The 18,981-nt window shown below is 36.4% G+C and overlaps 1 protein-coding gene across 1 annotated transcript; it reads right to left on the reverse strand.

The window, feature by feature from the left end:
- Nucleotides 1-4,613: 4,613 nt before the first annotated feature.
- On the reverse strand, nucleotides 4,614-8,341 carry GCS1 (mannosyl-oligosaccharide glucosidase). Its single transcript, XM_073976598.1, has 2 exons — nucleotides 6,820-8,341; nucleotides 4,614-6,252 (listed from the first exon to the last, which is right to left on the reverse strand). Exons 1-2 carry the CDS (start codon nucleotides 8,110-8,112, stop codon nucleotides 4,945-4,947), a joined length of 2,601 nt encoding a protein of 866 aa, XP_073832699.1. The 5' UTR covers nucleotides 8,113-8,341; the 3' UTR covers nucleotides 4,614-4,944.
- Between the last annotated feature and the right edge of the window lie 10,640 nt (nucleotides 8,342-18,981).

Here is an 18,981-nt window from a genome sequence, read left to right on the forward strand (position 1 = left end):
TCTGCATTAATTCTGACAGAGTGGATGGGAATTTTCCACTGATGAGAATGACGACATCATCAGCGTAGGCAACAATCTTCGTACCGACTCTATCAAAATCTTGTAATATTCCATTTATCACCAGGAGCCATAGCAGAGGTGACAGTACACCCCCCTGGGGTGTACCCCCTGTTGACAGACAGACCCAATCAAAAGAATTGATGAAATTTTCAATACACTTAAAAATTCAATGTATTTTTGCAAGCTCGACCTATACAAAGCGTACTTACATTTGAGAGTGGATGAAGAGAGCAGGGATATACAAACAATTTCGACACATCGAGGTGTATATCGAATGAATAGATTGTCTTTTGGTATAAAAACTGCACCAAGTAAATTCAATCGGATTTTGGATCAAATTTTACAAGGCCTTGACGGCACAATATCTTATTTGGATGACATTATTATACATGGTGGTACAATATACGAATGCGAGACGCGATTGATCAAATGTTTGAAAGTTTTACAAGCAAATCAAATACACTTCAAAAAAATAAGTGCGAATTTTTCAAAACCGAGGTGCAGTATTTAGGATATATTGTCAGCCACAACAAAATATCAAAGTGCCCAAGTAAAATCGAAGCCATAATAAATTTGCCAAGACCACAGAACGTTAATGAGGTGCGAATATTTCTTGGCATGATTACATATTATTCAAGTTTCATTCCGAATGCATCAACTTTAACACATCCGTTGCGATAATTGCTAGAAGAGGGGAAAAAGTTAGTGTGGACATCAGATTGTGAAAACGCTTTCAAAAATCTCAAAAAAGAAATTGTTGCTGATAGGGTACTTACACCCTACAACGAAACCTTACCTGTGACCTTGACCCACAGGTATTGGTGCTGTTTTATCTCATATTATAAATAGAGTAGAGCGCCCCGTAGCATTTGCATCCAGGGCCTTAATAAAGGCAGAACAAAATTACAGTCAATTGGACCGTGAGGCGTTGGCTATTGTGTATGCTGTTAACAAGTTTTTTACGTATTTAATGGGAAGAGAATTCACCCTTATTACGGTCAACCGTCCACTTTCAAGAATTTTTCACCAAAGTGCAAAGACACCAGCGATGACGTCACCAAGATTACTCAGGTATGCGTCTTTTCTACAAAATATTAACTACAAAGTTGTCCATCGTAGAGGCATCGACAATTCAAATGCAGATTGTTTGTCCAGAGCTCCAATGGAGGCTAATATCAAATTTAAACATTTTTTGGACGAATAAGTCAAAAACATTCAAGATCAAGTCGGTTACCGCTGCAACAATAGCAAAGGAGACGGAAAGGGACACCGAATTAGCAACTTTGAAAATATACCTTCTGAGCGGGAAGAACTTGGATCCAAGCTATTCTTTGCAAGATGGAGTTATATTTCGTGGCGATCGGGTGGTCACCCATCTAAACCTACTTCCGTATATTCTCAATGAATTACATCATACACACATCGGCGTTGTCAAAATGAAGCAGTTAGCACGAAGATTTTGCTACTGGAAAAACATAGATTCCGACATTGAACATTTGGTAAGAGCCTGCCAAAATTGTGCACAGGTGAGGAAAAATCCTACGAAAGTAATAACACACCAATGGGAAGAACCAAGTGAGAATTTTCAAAGGGTCCATGTCGAATACGGAGGACCATTTTAAAATCATTATTTTTTTGTGTTGGTGGACGCAAAATGAAAATGGCCAGAAGTTCAGAAGTGATTCGAGAGGCCCCAACCACTGAAAAAACTATACTTCTACTTCAAAACATTTGTTCGACTCATGGTCTTCCACAAATGCTGGTTTCCGACAACGCTACAATTTTTCAAAGCAGTCATTTTAAACGTTATTGTATGGAAAATGGAATAATTCAAAAGTTTATCGCCCCAGGTCATCCAGCCACAAATGGGTTAGCCGAAAGGTACATTCAAACATTAAAGTTCAAGCTTAAGGCAATGGAAGGTGAAAGGGGTAACATTCATGAAAAAGTTCAAGATATTGTTTTACGTTACAGAGCAACGCCATTAGCAAACGGGAAGAGCCCTGCAGAAATGTATCTTGGTCGTGTTTTAAGAATTAAATTGGATGCAATTCGCCCAACGAAGCAGCTTTCAGATTCTCCAACTCGGTTTAAAGTACGTCAGTTAAGCCTGGGAGAGAGGGTACAGGTCCGTTGGTACGACAGAAATAAGCCTACGTGGAAGTTTGGAGTTTTCATACGTAAATTTGGAAATTTACATTATCAAATTAAGCTTGATAATGGGTACGAACTGAAACGTCACATTAATCAACTTTACAAATCCGAGGTGGCAAAGCCCCAAAAATCTGTTACTTTCGCTGAGGATGTGCAACCAAAAAAGAAACCTGCCTCTGATGAAATCAGAATTGAACAGACAATTGCGAATCCAGTCACCAATCCAGTCGTTACTCAACCGCAAGTGTCTACACCAGAAACACCAACAGCGTTAAGGCGTTCGAATCGGATAAGAAGACCTCCTGCTCATTTGTCAGACCATGTCCAATTTTAGCCTGGGAGATTGTGGTGTATTTCAATATATGTATATTAATAATTGATGGCAACCCTGTACTGTTAATATTTTCTACTCAATGCAAATGTATCTTTGGTACTAAATCGTTACTTTCAAGTAACAGCTTTTTGCTTTCTAGTTATTGTTAGAGACCTTAATCGAACCCGAGAGGCTAGGGCAATGGTGAACGACAGTTTGTCGTCAACAAGCTGAAAAGAAGGCTGTGAACTGAGAACTGAAACTTAACCAACAGCGCAAGACTATGAAGTGTGTTCGCTCCTCCGTAGGCCCAAAGCCTTCGCCCAAGAAGATGGTTTCTCAGACAGAACCATCATGCCAACTTTCAAATTTATGGAACAGTCATTCGGGTATGTTCTGAGGCACACTTCACGCCACATACATTTTGTTCGAGTATTTTAATGAATCCAAGGCCCACCAAATTCGCCAAAAAATAGGAGTAAATGGGGTGAACATTGGATGTTTTGAATTTAAAGAAAGCTCTTTCAACTTCATTGGATTTGAAAATAATGAACTTGAAGACTTAATCATTAAAATATAACTGGTTTGGACCCATACCATGTGGTCGGATGATCAATAAATTAGCGGCACAATTGTATTGCACACTTTATGGATTCTTTTTAGTGATCAAGATGTTAGCCTTTCCCAGCTCAATTGCCGTACACGTTTGAATTTTGTCAATTGGCAAGAAGATCTTTTCAATGTGAGGGTATTTCCGTTCGAAACGCCTCACAAATCTGATCTTCAGGCCAATTTCCCTAAATTCCGACTGGGTCACCTCGGAGGGGCCTTTGCCAATAAACCTCTGACAGTAGAAAATAGCTCTACGATAGTTGTATCTATCTTTCTTCTGCCGAGATCTATTGGCTTTGGTTGAGGGAGACATGGGGGAGGCCGTCGCCGTATCCTCCTCCACAGCATCCTCCACCAAGGCATCCTGCCTGTTTAGGGGGGGGGGGGGGGGGGGAAGGTTTGTCGGAACCGACAGACACTTCAGCCCCTGAGGGAGCCGGATCCCCGACCGTAAGGTTGGAGCTCACCAGTGCACGAGAGAGAGTAGCGGTGGATGATTGAGATGGGATAATTGTAATATCCATCTCATCATCCTCCCAACTCTCCCAGTCCAATGGAGGGGGGGGGGGGGAGCTCTCCTGACTTAGTCGAAGACTATCGCTATCCCTCAGGAGCTCGAGCAATTCCCTGCTCTGCTTGTTTATGGCGTCGCTAACACTGCCCAGTGTCGTTCTATTAACGTCCCCGCCCAGGGATTGGGTATTCCAAGAGGTGCAACATTGTCCGGGTGCATAGCAATGGTCGATGATGAGGGTGAATCGGAATTGGGTTTTTTTTGTATTTAATTGATTATCCATAAATAGATGAGTTTATGGGGGAACTGAGGACAGACGTGGCATAGTCCTCCACTACCATGACTAGGGCGCTAACTACTCACTGAGGTGCCCAGGTACCACCATAACTGAAAACCTTGGGAACACCGATGAGCACGAGGTCGCGTAACACCCCGGTGTTAGGGGATCTCACAATTACTTTGGTAGGAGATCGCTACCAAATATATGTCACTCAATCCGGAGATACACTTTGAATTCCAGTGCACTAAGTTGGTGCGTGACAGAGAGTGGATAACCTTTGTTCGATCACAGCCTCCCAGTTCAACACTACAAGAAGTTAAATGAGAAGATGTGACGTCTAGCCCCCGCATCGCTTCCCTCGCCGTGGATAACAATCTTACCCTTAATATTACTTACCCTTAATATTTTCTTTCCCTTTCTGTAGCGGCAATGGACGCAGGGTATCGCCAATGAATTTCGTGAAACCATGACAGTTGGCTTTGTAATAATTCATAAAAATTCTCTGACCGGACTCAACGGGATCCATGGCTTTCTTAACAGTTGCTAGGTTGGTATCTGCACTGGATTTAAGGCGAACTTATCTTGTCATGATCGCTGGGTTATTGGTGTGTATATGTGTGTATGGTTTATTGGTGTATTTGATGTGTGATATGAATGATATTACATTAAAACACTTTGTATTTTATTTTCTAATTAATTTTTGTTTTTGTTGTTTTTATTACTTATCGTTCTCTAGTATTTTAAACGATTTAAACTTATTACTCGAATTAATTTTGGCATTTTTTAATTAATTAAAAAATACAAATTTTTCTAATTATATATATTGGATATTAGCATGCTCTATACTCTTCAATGCCATAACTACAATGACATTAAATACATAAAATTGTCAAGTCAACAAGTTAAGTAGGTTGTATGTAGGTCATTCTGATTTAATAAATTACAAAATTGTACTAAGTGTCCACGCTGCACAGTCTATCGTTGTCATCGTAGTCATCATTATTATTTCCACTAATATTGCTCTGACATGATTAATACAACCAAGGAACTCCAACCTGTGAAGGGATAACAACCTTTACCTTGACCCGTTGTATCATCATACTGTTCCCACAAGTAGCCAGTACGTTGGAACTCTCGGAAAATGTTGTGTATGAGATTTTCTCTTAGCTCCGAGTAAATTTCACGAGCCAATGCAGCATAGGGACCCTCAATCATGCCATAATAACGTAAAGCCTTAACTGCTAAATAATTGATATTAATCCAAATAGGTCCCCTCCAATATGGAGGATCATGTTCAGTATTACGTTTTAGGTAGAGGGGTGAGGATTTGGACAAAGAACGTAAACCATATGGAGTCCACAGCTTTTGGGGATCACGTATATCTTTTAAAAGTTTTCCCAAATACGGCGAGTCGTGATCAAGGATTTCCAATAGGAAGGGGAATATGTTAACATAACCAAAGGTGGAGTCAACAAATTTATAATCAGGCTGTTTTAGGGTTACACGCACCATTTCCATTTGTTGATGTTGATTACGTTGTAAATTTTTCTGGGTTAATTGGGGACGTTTCAAAACCACAGAATCCGTGTGTAAACCCCAATCAGCATAGGTCTCAGTGTAGGGACTTAAATGTTGTTCATTGAGGACATCGTTATCCTTTAAGTAACCAGCTGTTTCATAATATTTATGATCATCTTTACCCAATATGGTGGAAAGTTCAGCCAATACACTGGCAGCGAAGGCCATCCAACATCTTATGTCCACGTGTCTTTCTTTATTGCTTGGATGGGAAGCTCGGGGGAAATCATCCAAACCGGAAGTAAGAGTTTTGGGATTTAATTCCCGCTCAGTGAGGGCATCACGGCCGCGCCATTGATATGTTCCAGGCATATCACCACGTTGAGTGGTGTTGTACCATGCAAACCATGCTTGCAGGCGAGGATATATCCGCTCCAAAGTATCCAAACGACTCTTTTGTGATAATTCTTGTTTGTGATGTTTCAATATTTTCTTGAGGGTCAATAGGAATGTTGGTGGATTGGCATTGGTGTTGCGTTGTATAACAAATTCATCAGGAACTTTAGCCAGGGCTTCCACACCTAATATCTGCTCTCTAGGTATCCAGCCCTCAATATTAAGCAAATCAAACCAATGGCTAATAATATCCAATTCAATATCAATATCCCACGAGGAAATGAGAAGGCCATGAAAACCCTCATCCCACAAGAAGCCACGAGGGAAAAAGGAGCGTGAAGGAACAGCGGTATATAAGGCAGATTTCCAATATGGCACCGGGTTTGTGGTGTAAACAGATTGGACCTGGAAAGAAACAAAATTGTTAATTTTTCTGTTCCCAACAAGTTCAGTTTGGAGTAGAGGTGGGCGATTGTCGTGTTCGTGGCACTAGAAAACACGACACAACAAAAATACGCACATAAACACCAACACCACTTCAGCGACGACAAAGTACTAAACCCTTTAGCTTTGCTGTGGCGTGTTTTCTAGTGCCACGAAACACGACAATCGCCCACCTCTAGTTTGGAGACTCCACTCAGATCTACATACATGAAATTCTTATTAGATGCAGTCATTGTGCTACTGATCACAATGACGTACATTTTTTATTTGTTTATTTATTTATAATTCATACATTGGAATGCGAAAAGTCTTTCAGACCAAAAAATTGCATTACCATTAAATACTAACATTTTTGCTGGTTATTCCATAATCATTATCTAAATTTCATATACAAATTAAAACATATCTTTAACAAAGTTCACAAAGCACAGATCAACATTTCATTAGCTGGAAAGCCACATTCTTGAACATTTTATAGTAATCCAAGAGGAGCCTCTAAATTATCATTTTTGCTGTCATCTAACTTACCTTACTCGATCCATAGAAATAACCAATGCCGCCCACCATATTACTCAAGGCATATTTGGCAAACTTAATTTCCTCATTCGAGAATCCCTTGGCCTTCAAATGAAAGGTATCCTCAAAACGTTTATCAAACTCGGCAATGTGTGACTGCAAAGACTCCGTATACACACGTCCCGTTGGTGGCTTTGGTATGGTCTCACCCACCGAAAATCCCGATGTGGATTGATATGTGATATCCAGGGTGAAGTCAACCTCTGCTGTTATTTGTATGGCAATGAAATTTGGATCAGCCGGTGCTTGGCCATTGTGAGATATCATTTCACCCGGCAGACCAATGTAGCGGTGACCCTTTTTATCGGTAAATGCACGAAAATGACTAAAAACAGTTTCCTTCAGTTTACTCAGCGATGGGGCCAATGTGGATAAATAGGATTTATGCAGTATACGTCCCTTGACAGGATGGAATCTCAACTGAAACTCACCCAGACCCAATGTTTCACCATACACCCCCGGCTCTGGACTTTTATCATCAGAAACATATTTAATATGACCATTGGTGCGTTCATCCAATGCCACATACCATATCAGCGATATAGATTTGTCCCATGCCCGTGTCGTGTTTTTAACCGAAATTCTGGCAGTCCAATCACCACCAAATTGTTTACCACTTGGATATTTTACAAAAGACGTTTTCAGTTCAAATGGTAAGTCATGAATCTCTTGGACACCAAATGTCCTGCCATCATGATGTGTCCAACCGTATTTATCCAAATTATCACCCATATCACACCAATGACGTATACCCTTGCCTCCATGGCCCAAATTCGATGGTGTATACCACATTAAACCCATAACCAGGGAATGAGGATCTCTGGTTTTCATGCCGAAATAATTCAACGGACGATATGAACCCCAATAACGTTCGGCGTCATCGAGACCGGCTCGTGTAACCATTTTCTGATTATCGAATGGGGTGTTGACACGTGTCTCCAAATAGCCTTGATAACAGAAATAAGCTGCCACACACATACAAATACTACCGGCCAATGTTTTCCATTTATTCAGGACAAATTTCGATGTTGGTTCTTCAAATGTCGCCTTCTTTGGATGCTTTCCCTTGGTAGGTTTATTATTTTCTGATGCCGCTGTGGAAGATGTTGTACTTGTCGTTGTGGTGCTACTGGATTTTGTGGAATCGGCATTTTCAACAACATTATGTTGTTGTTTGTTGGTTTTTTGTTTACCTGATTTTTCACCAGAACTTCCACCCTTGTTATCTCCTCGCTGACGTGCCATGTTTTTTACCAAATAAAGATTTTCTTTTCGTGAAAAAAGCAACAACAAATTAGCTTCTACACTTTTCACGTTTTATTACAATACAAAACACCATTTAAATAACTTTTTTACTATCCAAACTACAAACAAATTTTGCAAACCGAAGAAGCAAAAAAACAGTGGTTCCCAAAATGATGGATCTATAGATCGAAAAACGTCAGAAGGATCTGAAGATCGAAAAACGCCGTATGAATTAGAGCTGGCAAACAACAACATTACATACATGGTACAATAATACAGGTAGCATTATCAATCCAGCTGATGGTAACATAAGGTGTCAATTGCATTGAATTGATGTCAAATTTTGACATCTTATGTTACCAACAATTGCCGATGCGGCTACCTGTGTATTTGTACCATGATTACATATTTTCGATATAATATTTTAAAATATCGATTGCTATCGATATTATCGTTAAGTTGTCAACACCATTAACTTGGAGATGAAAATGACGGAAATGCCAATGCTTTTCTTGACATTTTTCAATGTCAATGTATTGCACAAGTAGTTCACAGAAATGTAAAGGAGAATAAACAATTGCATGATACAATGATACAAGGTAATGGGTACTTTACACGATATGTTTTTTGCATATGAGTTGTCACTTCTCCCATACAAAATGTATATGCAAAGTGACAACTCATATGTAAAAAACATATCGTGTAAAGTACCCATAACCTCACGCTCACAGCTCACAGAGTTGTATTCGCTTTGCCGTCCTTTCATTGACAAAATGATTTTGACAAACTTTGTATGTATATGTTAAAATATACATACATATGTCAGGTTTATTTACAATTTAATTTACCACTTTAAATTAAAATTTTTAAATTTAAAATTTTCAAAATTTACAGGCAATTGGGAGTCGATTTAGCCCTGTACTTCCGTCTGACTGAAGGATACCTGTTGAACGGATCAGCCGATGTGGTCCAAATGGTGGTCATGGTAGTATTATGTCCAAACATTGATCAAGTTAGTGAATGGATCCTATATCCACTTCTTCCTGTACCAGCCCAACAAAAGCTCAAACATTTTCGCTAAAATGGTGCGCACGATAACTCTCGAAAGGATCAACTTATTTGGTCCAAAATTGTTCCTCGTAACATTTCTTCCGGGCCTACATATATCAGGTACGGACTATATCGTTCCAATCCTTCGAGTACCTCTACACAAAATTTTGGCTTAAGTGCAGTGTAAGGATTGTTCGAGGACGTTTTTGAAAATTTTACCAATCGTATTCCCTGTGGTCCTGTTTACAGTGTTATGTGTTTCGTGGTCAAGTACATGCTCCATATTGATCGAAAAGCTTTAAAAAATCCTACAGTGACCAATATAAATGGCTGGTTGTCACAATAAAATAGGCACGATGTCTATCGAAATAATGAATCCAAAACATCCCACTCATTTCTTAAATTAGGCACATTTAGATCAACCACTCCACTAAAAAGCTAGATGTCCTCTTAGGGAAGATTTTCTAATAACAAGTAAAAAGGTATCATTCAATTTGCCGACTGAGATATATCCGCATCCTATGCGAAATGAATCTTACATATACGGACACATCGAATACCGGCTACATAACCAAAATGATTTTCACCAAAAATTATGCATTTAGAGGTTTTTCCTTTTTAACTTTGTGGGGAGGTAGCGGAAGGTGTGGACCGATATTAAACGACGTTTGCACTAGAGCTTTTACCCGGGTTAACGCCTTTTAAGATGCTTTAGTTGACAAAGTGCTAAATAGACAATATATTACGAAGGCCAAATTTTGGACCAAATCGGTTGATCCGTTCGAGAGTTAGCGTGCGCACCATCCAGGCAGAAGGACGGACATTGCTAAATCAACTCCAAATTGTCTGAAACGGATTTCGTCCAAACATACTTGGAGTCTAAAATAATTATTTCGATGAGGCATATGTTGGCCGTATGAATGTGTAAACACCTTGGCTCAAAGACCAAAAACCACGCAGCTTTATGATGTCTCGGAAGTAATAGCCCGTTTCCACGGTACGTCGTTCGTTCTCTATTCGTTGTTCGACCCTCAAATACGAATAAATTACTTGATTCCCCATACAAAATTCTAAGAACGAACGACGATTTGTCTACGTTGTTCAAGTAGAAATACTCTCCGAACAACGATAAAATATGTCCCATCTCTAACAAATGAGAGCATTTATCGAAATAAATTAATTATGACATGTCTAAATTCAAAATTGAAAAATTTGTTGAAAACACAAACATTTTTAGAAAAAAGGAAAAAGATGAATGAAAATTAATGAACTAAACATTTTATAAAGAAGCAGAAGGAAGATGGTTATGTTTCCTTCTTAATTCCACACACATTTTTTGTCCATTAGTTCAAAATCGCGTAAAAAATCAGAAACAAAAAGGAAACAAATAACTGAAAGTCTGTATACACAAACATTGTTTTGACATGTCTCTCTCACTTTAATTTTGAAAATAGAAAAATATAAAAATATATTGAAAATACAAAATGATTCGGAATTGATGGAAAAAAAATAATGAAATGTGTGTAGTTAAATATAGAAGATACATTTCAAGGAAAGTCTATTGCTTTTCCTGTTCATTTAATGTATATTTTATGTGTTTTCGGTTCAAATTTTCGTAAAAACATGGAAACAAAAATGAAGGAAATTTTGTTTATGTTTCTGTTAATTACGAATAGTGTCGTGGAAACGGGTTAATTCGTGTACGTCGTTCGACAGGCGAACAACGTAATTGAAACGCTCGTGTGAACATGACATAAGCCTATGTTACAAACAAGGTTTCATTGTTGCATTTTGATGAGGATAATAACGACCTAAGAAATAAATCAGAGGCTGTATGTGTCCCAATAATGTGATCGTTTTAATTGTCTTCAGCAACGTTAACTTCATTTTTATTACAATGATAAAATAGGCTTATAATAAGTTTGAAGTTTTAGAGGTTTTATTTTTGTAAAAGGAAAACATGCCTATATGTTGGATTGACCACCACAACGGCAAATTTATAAAATATAATAAATACAAAAATAAAAACATCTTGTCTTTTCTTATTTCGTACCAAGTGAGAAGAAACTCTTAAAATAGAAGAAACTCTTAAATCGATAGTAATCGATGCACATCTGGCACAAAAGGTTCAGAAGGATGCGATTGACCACATATAGATAACGCTTGTTACGTCCCATCAATTGGTTGTTGTTGCTTATTTCGGTTATATGGTTCCTCTGTATCCAGACTCTGCAATCTCTACTGGCTGTGTCCATAAAGAACCAGAAGACAGGTGAGCAGTTAAACAAATATAGAGTCGTGTGGTGTCAATCCACATACCAGGAATGTACTGGGTATCGTGCCATCAATTCGGCCCAATATGAATTGAGGCGGCTGTGTAAAGGCCTGCGTACATAAGCTGCCTTGCCTGCTTACCTTGCTTACTTCTGATAAAAGAATAAAAAAGAAAAGGGCAACCCAGTTCGAAATTTCCTCGGCCTTCTTTATTCTTTTATTTTTATTATGTCAGAAATGAAGCAGGAAAGCAAGGCAATCAGGCAAAGCAGCTTATGTACGCAGGCCTTTAAGTCTTGGCCATGGTACAATAATACAGGTAGCATTATCATGCCAGCTGATGGTAACATAATGTGTCAACTGCGTTGAATTGATGTCAAATTTTGACACCTCATGTTACCAACAATTGCCGATGCGGCTACCTGTGTATTTGTACCATGGTCTTGGCAGCTGACGTTATTCTGCTGTGATGGATGGGGGATGGTTTCCGAGTACGGTATTCACACTATCTTTGTACTGTCTGGGGTAGCTAGTGGTCGGAATAAGAACACCATCGACCAATATGTTCAGTTGGACTCTCATTTCAGTCGTCCAAGCAGCTAACAGTGTGGCAGTGGATTTATCGATGGCTATTTTCATATTCCTCAATTGATCAATATTTTGATATTGTTTTCGACGCGAATGGGAACCTTGAACACTGCTGGCAAGTATCCTTGATTTGTTAATTCTTCTTCCGTTGGTTGGACTCTGTAACAATATAATAACATTCAAGTTAGAATTCTTTTTACGTGGTATTTCACAATTTAGGTACATACATTTGTCTATCTATTTACATATCTTGAAAAAATTTCACCAAAAACGAAAACTATTCGCACATTCTCCCGAAATACATATTAAAATGTTTAATATTAGTTCCAAAACAAAAATAAAACATAAACAAAAGATATTAGCTCTGTTCCAGAGCTAAAAAGTTTTTACAATTTTTACCACCTTTACACATTTTGCGTTCCATTACACAAAATTTATATAAAAATCGTTTACAACTTTTACGACTTTTAGCACTTTATAAAGTACGGGAACAGGCCAATTTTGTTATTGTTGTTATTGACATACAATTGGTCTGTTCCTTTACTTTTGAAAATGGTAAAACTAGCAAAAATAGTAAAAGTTGTAATCTGCTTCCATATGAATTGTATGGTGTCTTAAGTAAAGGAACGCGTAAAAAGTTGTACAACTTGAAGATTCTTTCTCGTAAAGGAACAGAGCTAATAACAACAACAACTTTCATATTGTTTCGAATGCATGGTTGTATTTAGCAGCTCAAGGACGGTTTTTTCAAATGAGATTACCTTCTTATGCCAAGTTTACACTTGCGCTCTAGAATCCACTGGATTTCACGAAATCCTGAAATACACCCCGGTGTTTACACTTATTTTTTTGTTGATTTCAAGCATATCACAATAATCAAGGTAGATGCAAATGCGCAGCTGATCGAACATGAATTTTCGAAAAAAGTTGTTGTAAATTGAATTAATCATCAAAAATTTACGACAATATAGAACTTTACTGCTTCATTTCGAAAATGATCGTAAAATTATCTATATATCGTATTAATTGTTTATAATACTATAAAACTAAAAAATGATTTTATCGTTGAGACATTACAATAATAAATTTTGATACATAAAAGTTGTGTTCAGAAACTGCAAAATATTACTACTTGCAGTATTTTCCCCGTTTAGTGCTAGAAATGCGTTCCAGTAGTGGGATTCTGTAACTCATTTTGCTGTTACCGACAAAAATCGGTAAAATTAAATCGCAAAATTATGACTAAAAACATAAAGAAAAGTTGGCATCACTGTTTGTGTCGGTAGAGGCTAGCGACTACTTTTTATTCATCGTTAACTTACCGAAAAATTTCGTTAATTATCGAAATTATAAGCATTTTAATTTTACCGACAATTATCGATAACAGCAAAAACGAGTTACAGAATCCCACTACAGTACTCCGAAATCTAGCAAGACTTGCACTTGATTTTGAATAAAAGGCTCTTCTCCTGTTCTCTGCTATAAAAATTTGACCAAGTAAAAACTAGCAGCATGTTTTTTGGATTCTGAACACGATGGCTGATACGCTGATTTTGGCATTTTTGCTGGAGTTTTTGCAATTTCCGTCATTTTTTCGTTCCCGTATTTTTTAAGAAATTTGTATATGGGTAAGCAATTTTTGACAATTCGGTCTATTTTCTAACATTACCATTAAAAAAAGTACGGGAACAGAATGAAAAATAGCATTGTAACAATGTAATTTAATATTTTTTCACGTTGTTTACAAATTTTGATATTAACATATTTTGTTCCAGCAATTCTCACATCTACCTTGTTTATTGTGATACGTGAAAAGTGTTGCAACTTTTGGTACTTTTTAAGGCAAAAGCAAGGTTGTATATGATAAATTTTGCATGATTCCGCGCGAAATCACGAAACGCCTTCGAAATCACGAAAAGACGCCGAATGTAAACCAAACATTATTCTGCCATGAAACAATTGCTTTTATTTTATAAATATATTAAAAAAATACATTTTACTTATCCGAAAAATGTGTACGTGTGACTACGGACTTACTTTCTCATACTGACAAACCCGAAAAGCAGCAAAATTTCTATTTATTTCAATGAATTTTAAGTGGGGTTCAGACGATCAGTTTTGACTGACAGCTTTTGGTCAAATATCGATTGCTTCAGTTTTGTTGGATGACAAACCAACAGTCAAGTTGAAAAATTACTGTGTTCACATAGCTATAAAATCATATAAATAACAACTTTTATTAATAAATATGGATGACTAAAAGATTGGATGTGCATTTTTGATCATTTTGCTTTTAGATGAAGAAAATAAAGTGACAAGAAGAAGGAAATGGGTAAAAAAATGGATAGCCTCCCGAAAACAATATTCACATGTGAATATTTTAAAAGAAATTCGAGATTCTGAGCCAAACGCTGTCCACTCTAGCTCCAGAAGATTCAGATTGCTTTATTTTTTTCAATTCCCTTCTGTACGATGAGCGGATTACGTTTATTTTCTTCTTGACGTCGTCAATAGAACAATCCTTCTTGTATTTCTCCATATGCTTTTGTTTTAATGTCGCGCATCATATATTCTGGACTGGTTATGTCCCAGAGGCATCTTTGCATTTATAAAAATTCATTTTCGTTGTCCATGTTTGTCGTTTAGTTTGCAATTTTTTGCTTGGCCAATATTAAAATGAAGGAAAAGATTTTTGTCTGCTATTTTTATCACTTATTTGCAATAATAATCAATCAAATTAATAAAAACACACGACTTTTTTAACTTTTATTTGATATTTACTCTGCTAATTTATTCCTTGACTGACGTTGTTTCGTTCACACGGTCAAACAAACAAACAACCAACAGCTGACTGTCCAACATCCACAAAAAATTTTGTGGTTGCCTGATGACTGACAAAAATGAACGACCACACTGGCAAGCAACCGATTATTTGAGCAAAGCTGTCAGTCAAAACTGATCGTCTGAACCCCACTTTAGGTTGCGGATTTTTTGTTCCGATAATATCGATAAGCAAAACTATATCGATATTTAATTTTAAAAAAATAATCGATTTTATCGATAGTGCCATCGATTTTTTGCAGTGAATCTACAAATCGAATATTACACTATGTTTACATTTACGAAATCCACTCGATTTCAACTGTCAATTCCATTGCTCAAACGTCAAATGAAATCCAATCGATTTCAGATGAGCATGGTACAATAATACAGGTAGCATTATCATGCCAGATGATGGTAACATAATGTGTCAATTGCATTGAATTGATGTCAAATTTTGACATCTTATGTTGCCAACAATTGCCGATGCGGCTACCTGTGTATTTGTACCATGCAGATGAGTTTTCATTTGACGTATACACAAAGGAATTAACAGATGAAATCGAGTGGATTTCGTATATGTGAACATAGCACTATGTGCCGTTTCCAACTTTATATTACACGCTAAAACTTTCATATGAAACTTTCCCATTATTTTGGCGTTCATAGATCGAGTTCCATACAAAAGTAATTTTATGAAATTACTGTAATGGGGAACTCGACCTAAGAACGCCAAAATAATTGGAAAGTTTCGTATGAAAGTTACAGCGTGTAACATAAGAGCAACGTACGGCGTTCGTTCTCTATCTCTAAAGCAACACGCTGAAAGTTTAATTCGAAACTTTCCCATTATTTTGGCGTTCTTAGGCCGCCATCAGACCATCTGCTTTTTCACATGTATGGCATCAGCTGTTCTGTATATTAGTATACCCAAAGTGACAACATACATATGAAAAGGCAGATGGTCTGATGGCTGCCTAAGGTCGAGTTCCCCAATACAGTAATTTCATAAAATTACTCTTATGTTACATGCTGAAACTTTCATACGAAACTTTCCCATTATTTTGGCGTTCTTAGGTCGAGTTCCCCATTACAGTAATTTCATAAAATTACTTTTGTATGGAACTCGATCTATGAACGCCAAAATAATGGGAAAGTTTCGTATGAAAGTTTTAGCGTGTAACATAAGAGTTACTTTAATATGGAACTCGATCTATGAACGCCAAAATAATGGGAAAGTTTCGTAAGAAAGTTTTAGGCAGACTGGGGAGATATGGAATGTTTTTATTTCGGATTATATGAAATTGATAGCTAGTCTAAACTACATACGTCTTAGGCCATGTTTATATTATAGCCTTTTGCAGGGATAACCTTCTTAATGAGGATTTATTTGGCGTATACGGAAAGGAATTGACATTGGAAACCCAGTGAATTTGTTAAATCCGGTTATATATAAACGCATGGTTTAATAATAAAGGTTAGCCAAAGCTTTATGTCAATTTAAATTTTTTCATTCGAGTATGCCTAAAACTTCAAAACAATATAAACAAACTGTGTATGTGTGTGTGGTGTTTGAATAATATGCCAAACAATTTTAAAAACAATCGAATTCAATGATTTTTAAAATTGTTTTTAGACCATTTGTATGGAAGAAATTGGTGAGATTTGCATTGAAACAATCAGTTTATCATATTCACAACTCGATTATGTGAAGAAAACTTAACTCTTCATTCATTTTTCGCGTTTTTTATAAAATGCTCAAAAAATGCATTGTAAACAAACCCACTTGTTGCTTTTATTTTGAAGTTTTAGGAATTCAAGAAAAACAAGGGTTCTATAGATTTTTTTCATTTAAATCTACCTCTTTACTTATACCATGTATAAACGTACTATTAAGTTGTACATGTCAAAATATTACAAAAATTATACTAATGCTTGGTTTACATTTACGAAATCCACTCGATTTCAACTGTCAAATCCATAGGTTAAACGTCAAATGAAATCCAATGGATTTCAGATGAGATTTCATTTGACGTTTGAGCTATGGAATTGACAGTTGAAATCCACTCAATTTCAGCTGTCAATTATTTTGCGTAAACGTCGAAGAGTTGTCGATAACAACTTTTCTATAACGAAGAGTTGTTGATAACATCTTTTCTAGAACGAAAAGTTTTCGATAACAACTTTTCTAAAACGAATAGTTATTGATAACAACTTTTCTACAAAGGAATGTTGTCGATAACAACTTTAATATATCGAAAAGTTGTCGATAACAACTTTTTATAACGAAAAGTTGCCGAAAACAATTTTACTATAACGAAGAGTTGTCGATAATAAAGTTTCTATAACGCAAAGTTGTCGATAACAACTTTACTATAACGAAAATTTGTCGATGACAACTTTACTATAACGAAATGTTTTCGATAACAACTTTTCTGCAATGAAAATTTGTCGACAGCAATTTTTGTGTAACGAAATATTATTGATAACAACTTTTCTATAACGGAAAGTTGTCGATATCAACTTTACTATAACAAAAAGTTGTCGATAACAAAATTTCTATAAAGAAAATTAGTCGATAACAACTTCTCTATAAAGAAAATATGTCGACAGCAACTTTTCCATAACGAAAAGTTGTCGTAACAAATTTTCTATAACGAAAAGTTGTTGATAACAGCTTTTCTATAACGAACATTTGTCAATAACAATTTCTCTACAAGGAAAAGCTGCCAATAAACGAAGTTTCTACAAGGAAAATATGACAATAAAAACTTTGCTACAAAAATCAGTTGTCGATAACAATTTTTTATAACAACAAGCTGCCGATAACAACTTTTATATAACGAACCGTTGCCGATAACAGCTTTTCTGTAACAAAAAAGTTGGCGATAACAGCTTTTCTATAACGGACACTTGTCAATAACAACTTCAACAAAGAAAAGCTTTACGTTGCAACGGCGGAAAGACGAAACTCACGGGGAAATTTTATTCATGATAAACCCCAAATTCTCTGCCATGTAAAGTAGCCGATAACTTTTTCCTTTTTGCAATAAAATTGTCGATAACAACATTCTTACAAAGAAAAGTTTTCAATGGCAGATTTGGTACAAGGAAAAATCGATAACAGCTTTGCTTGCCAATAACAACTTTTCTATAACGAGAAGTTGTCGATAACAAATTTTCTATAATAAAAAAGCTACTTTTCTATAACTCTTCTATAACAAGTTGTCGATAACAACATTTCTATAACATGTCGATAACAACTTTTCCACATAGAAAAGCTGTCTATAACATTTCTATACCGAAAAGTGGTCGATAACAACTTTTTTACAAAGAAAAGTTGTCGATAACAATTTTTCCGAAGGGTAATATTAGTATGACGTAGAGCTGGCAAAAAATCGATGGCACTATCGATAATATCGATTATTATTTAAAAATTCAATATCGATAGATAGTTTTGCCTATCGATATTATCGGAATAAAAACCCTAACCTGAAATCCATTGAAATAAATAGAAATTTCGCTGCTTTTCGGTTATGTGTGTGTAAGAAAGTAAGTCCGTAGTCACACGAACACACTTTTCGGTAAAATAAAATTTATTTTTTTACATTTTTTATAAAATAAAAGAATTGTTTATTCTCCTTTACATTTCTGTGAACTACTTTTGCATAATTTCAAGAAATTTATTGACATTTCCGCCATTTTCATCTCCAAATTAATTGCGATGACAACTTAACGATAATATCGATAGCAATCGATATTTTTAAACATTATATCGAAAATATCTAATGTTGGGAATATCGATGGTTTGCCATCTCTAGTATGACGTCCACCACCATCAGCCGTGGACAAGTACAAACTGAGAATGTTTGAGCTATACATAGCGATCATGAATACTCACGTAGGGAGCTTCTCACGAGTGAGTTGCAGCTCACTTCTCACGCCTCGACCTATCACAAATGACAAGGGAGGAGCGAAAAAAGTGAAGAGGGGTTCACAAGTTTGAAAATTGAAAATAGTGCCGCATTTTGTGAACCCTTGAAAATATAATTTGCGTTGCCATATCGTTATTTTATTTACAAATAATTTTGCAATAACTAAATTCGTAATTTTTTTTATAAAACATTACTTTATTTT

The sequence above is a fragment of the Musca autumnalis genome, unplaced genomic scaffold, assembly GCF_047663935.1.
Source record: "Musca autumnalis isolate F117 unplaced genomic scaffold, ASM4766393v1 scaffold_3, whole genome shotgun sequence".
NCBI classification, from domain to species: Eukaryota; Metazoa; Arthropoda; class Insecta; order Diptera; family Muscidae; genus Musca; species Musca autumnalis.

What these genes read in the sequence shown, in the direction of transcription:
- GCS1 (XM_073976598.1), bottom strand. Translation starts at nt 8,112, where the DNA reads ATGGCACGTCAGCGAGGAGATAACAAGGGTGGAAGTTCTGGTGAAAAA. An exon ending in ATTTCTATGGATCGAGTAAG is followed by an intron (nt 6,253 to 6,819) that starts GTAAGTTAGATG and finishes GTTTCTTTCCAG; the next exon opens with GTCCAATCTGTTTACACCAC.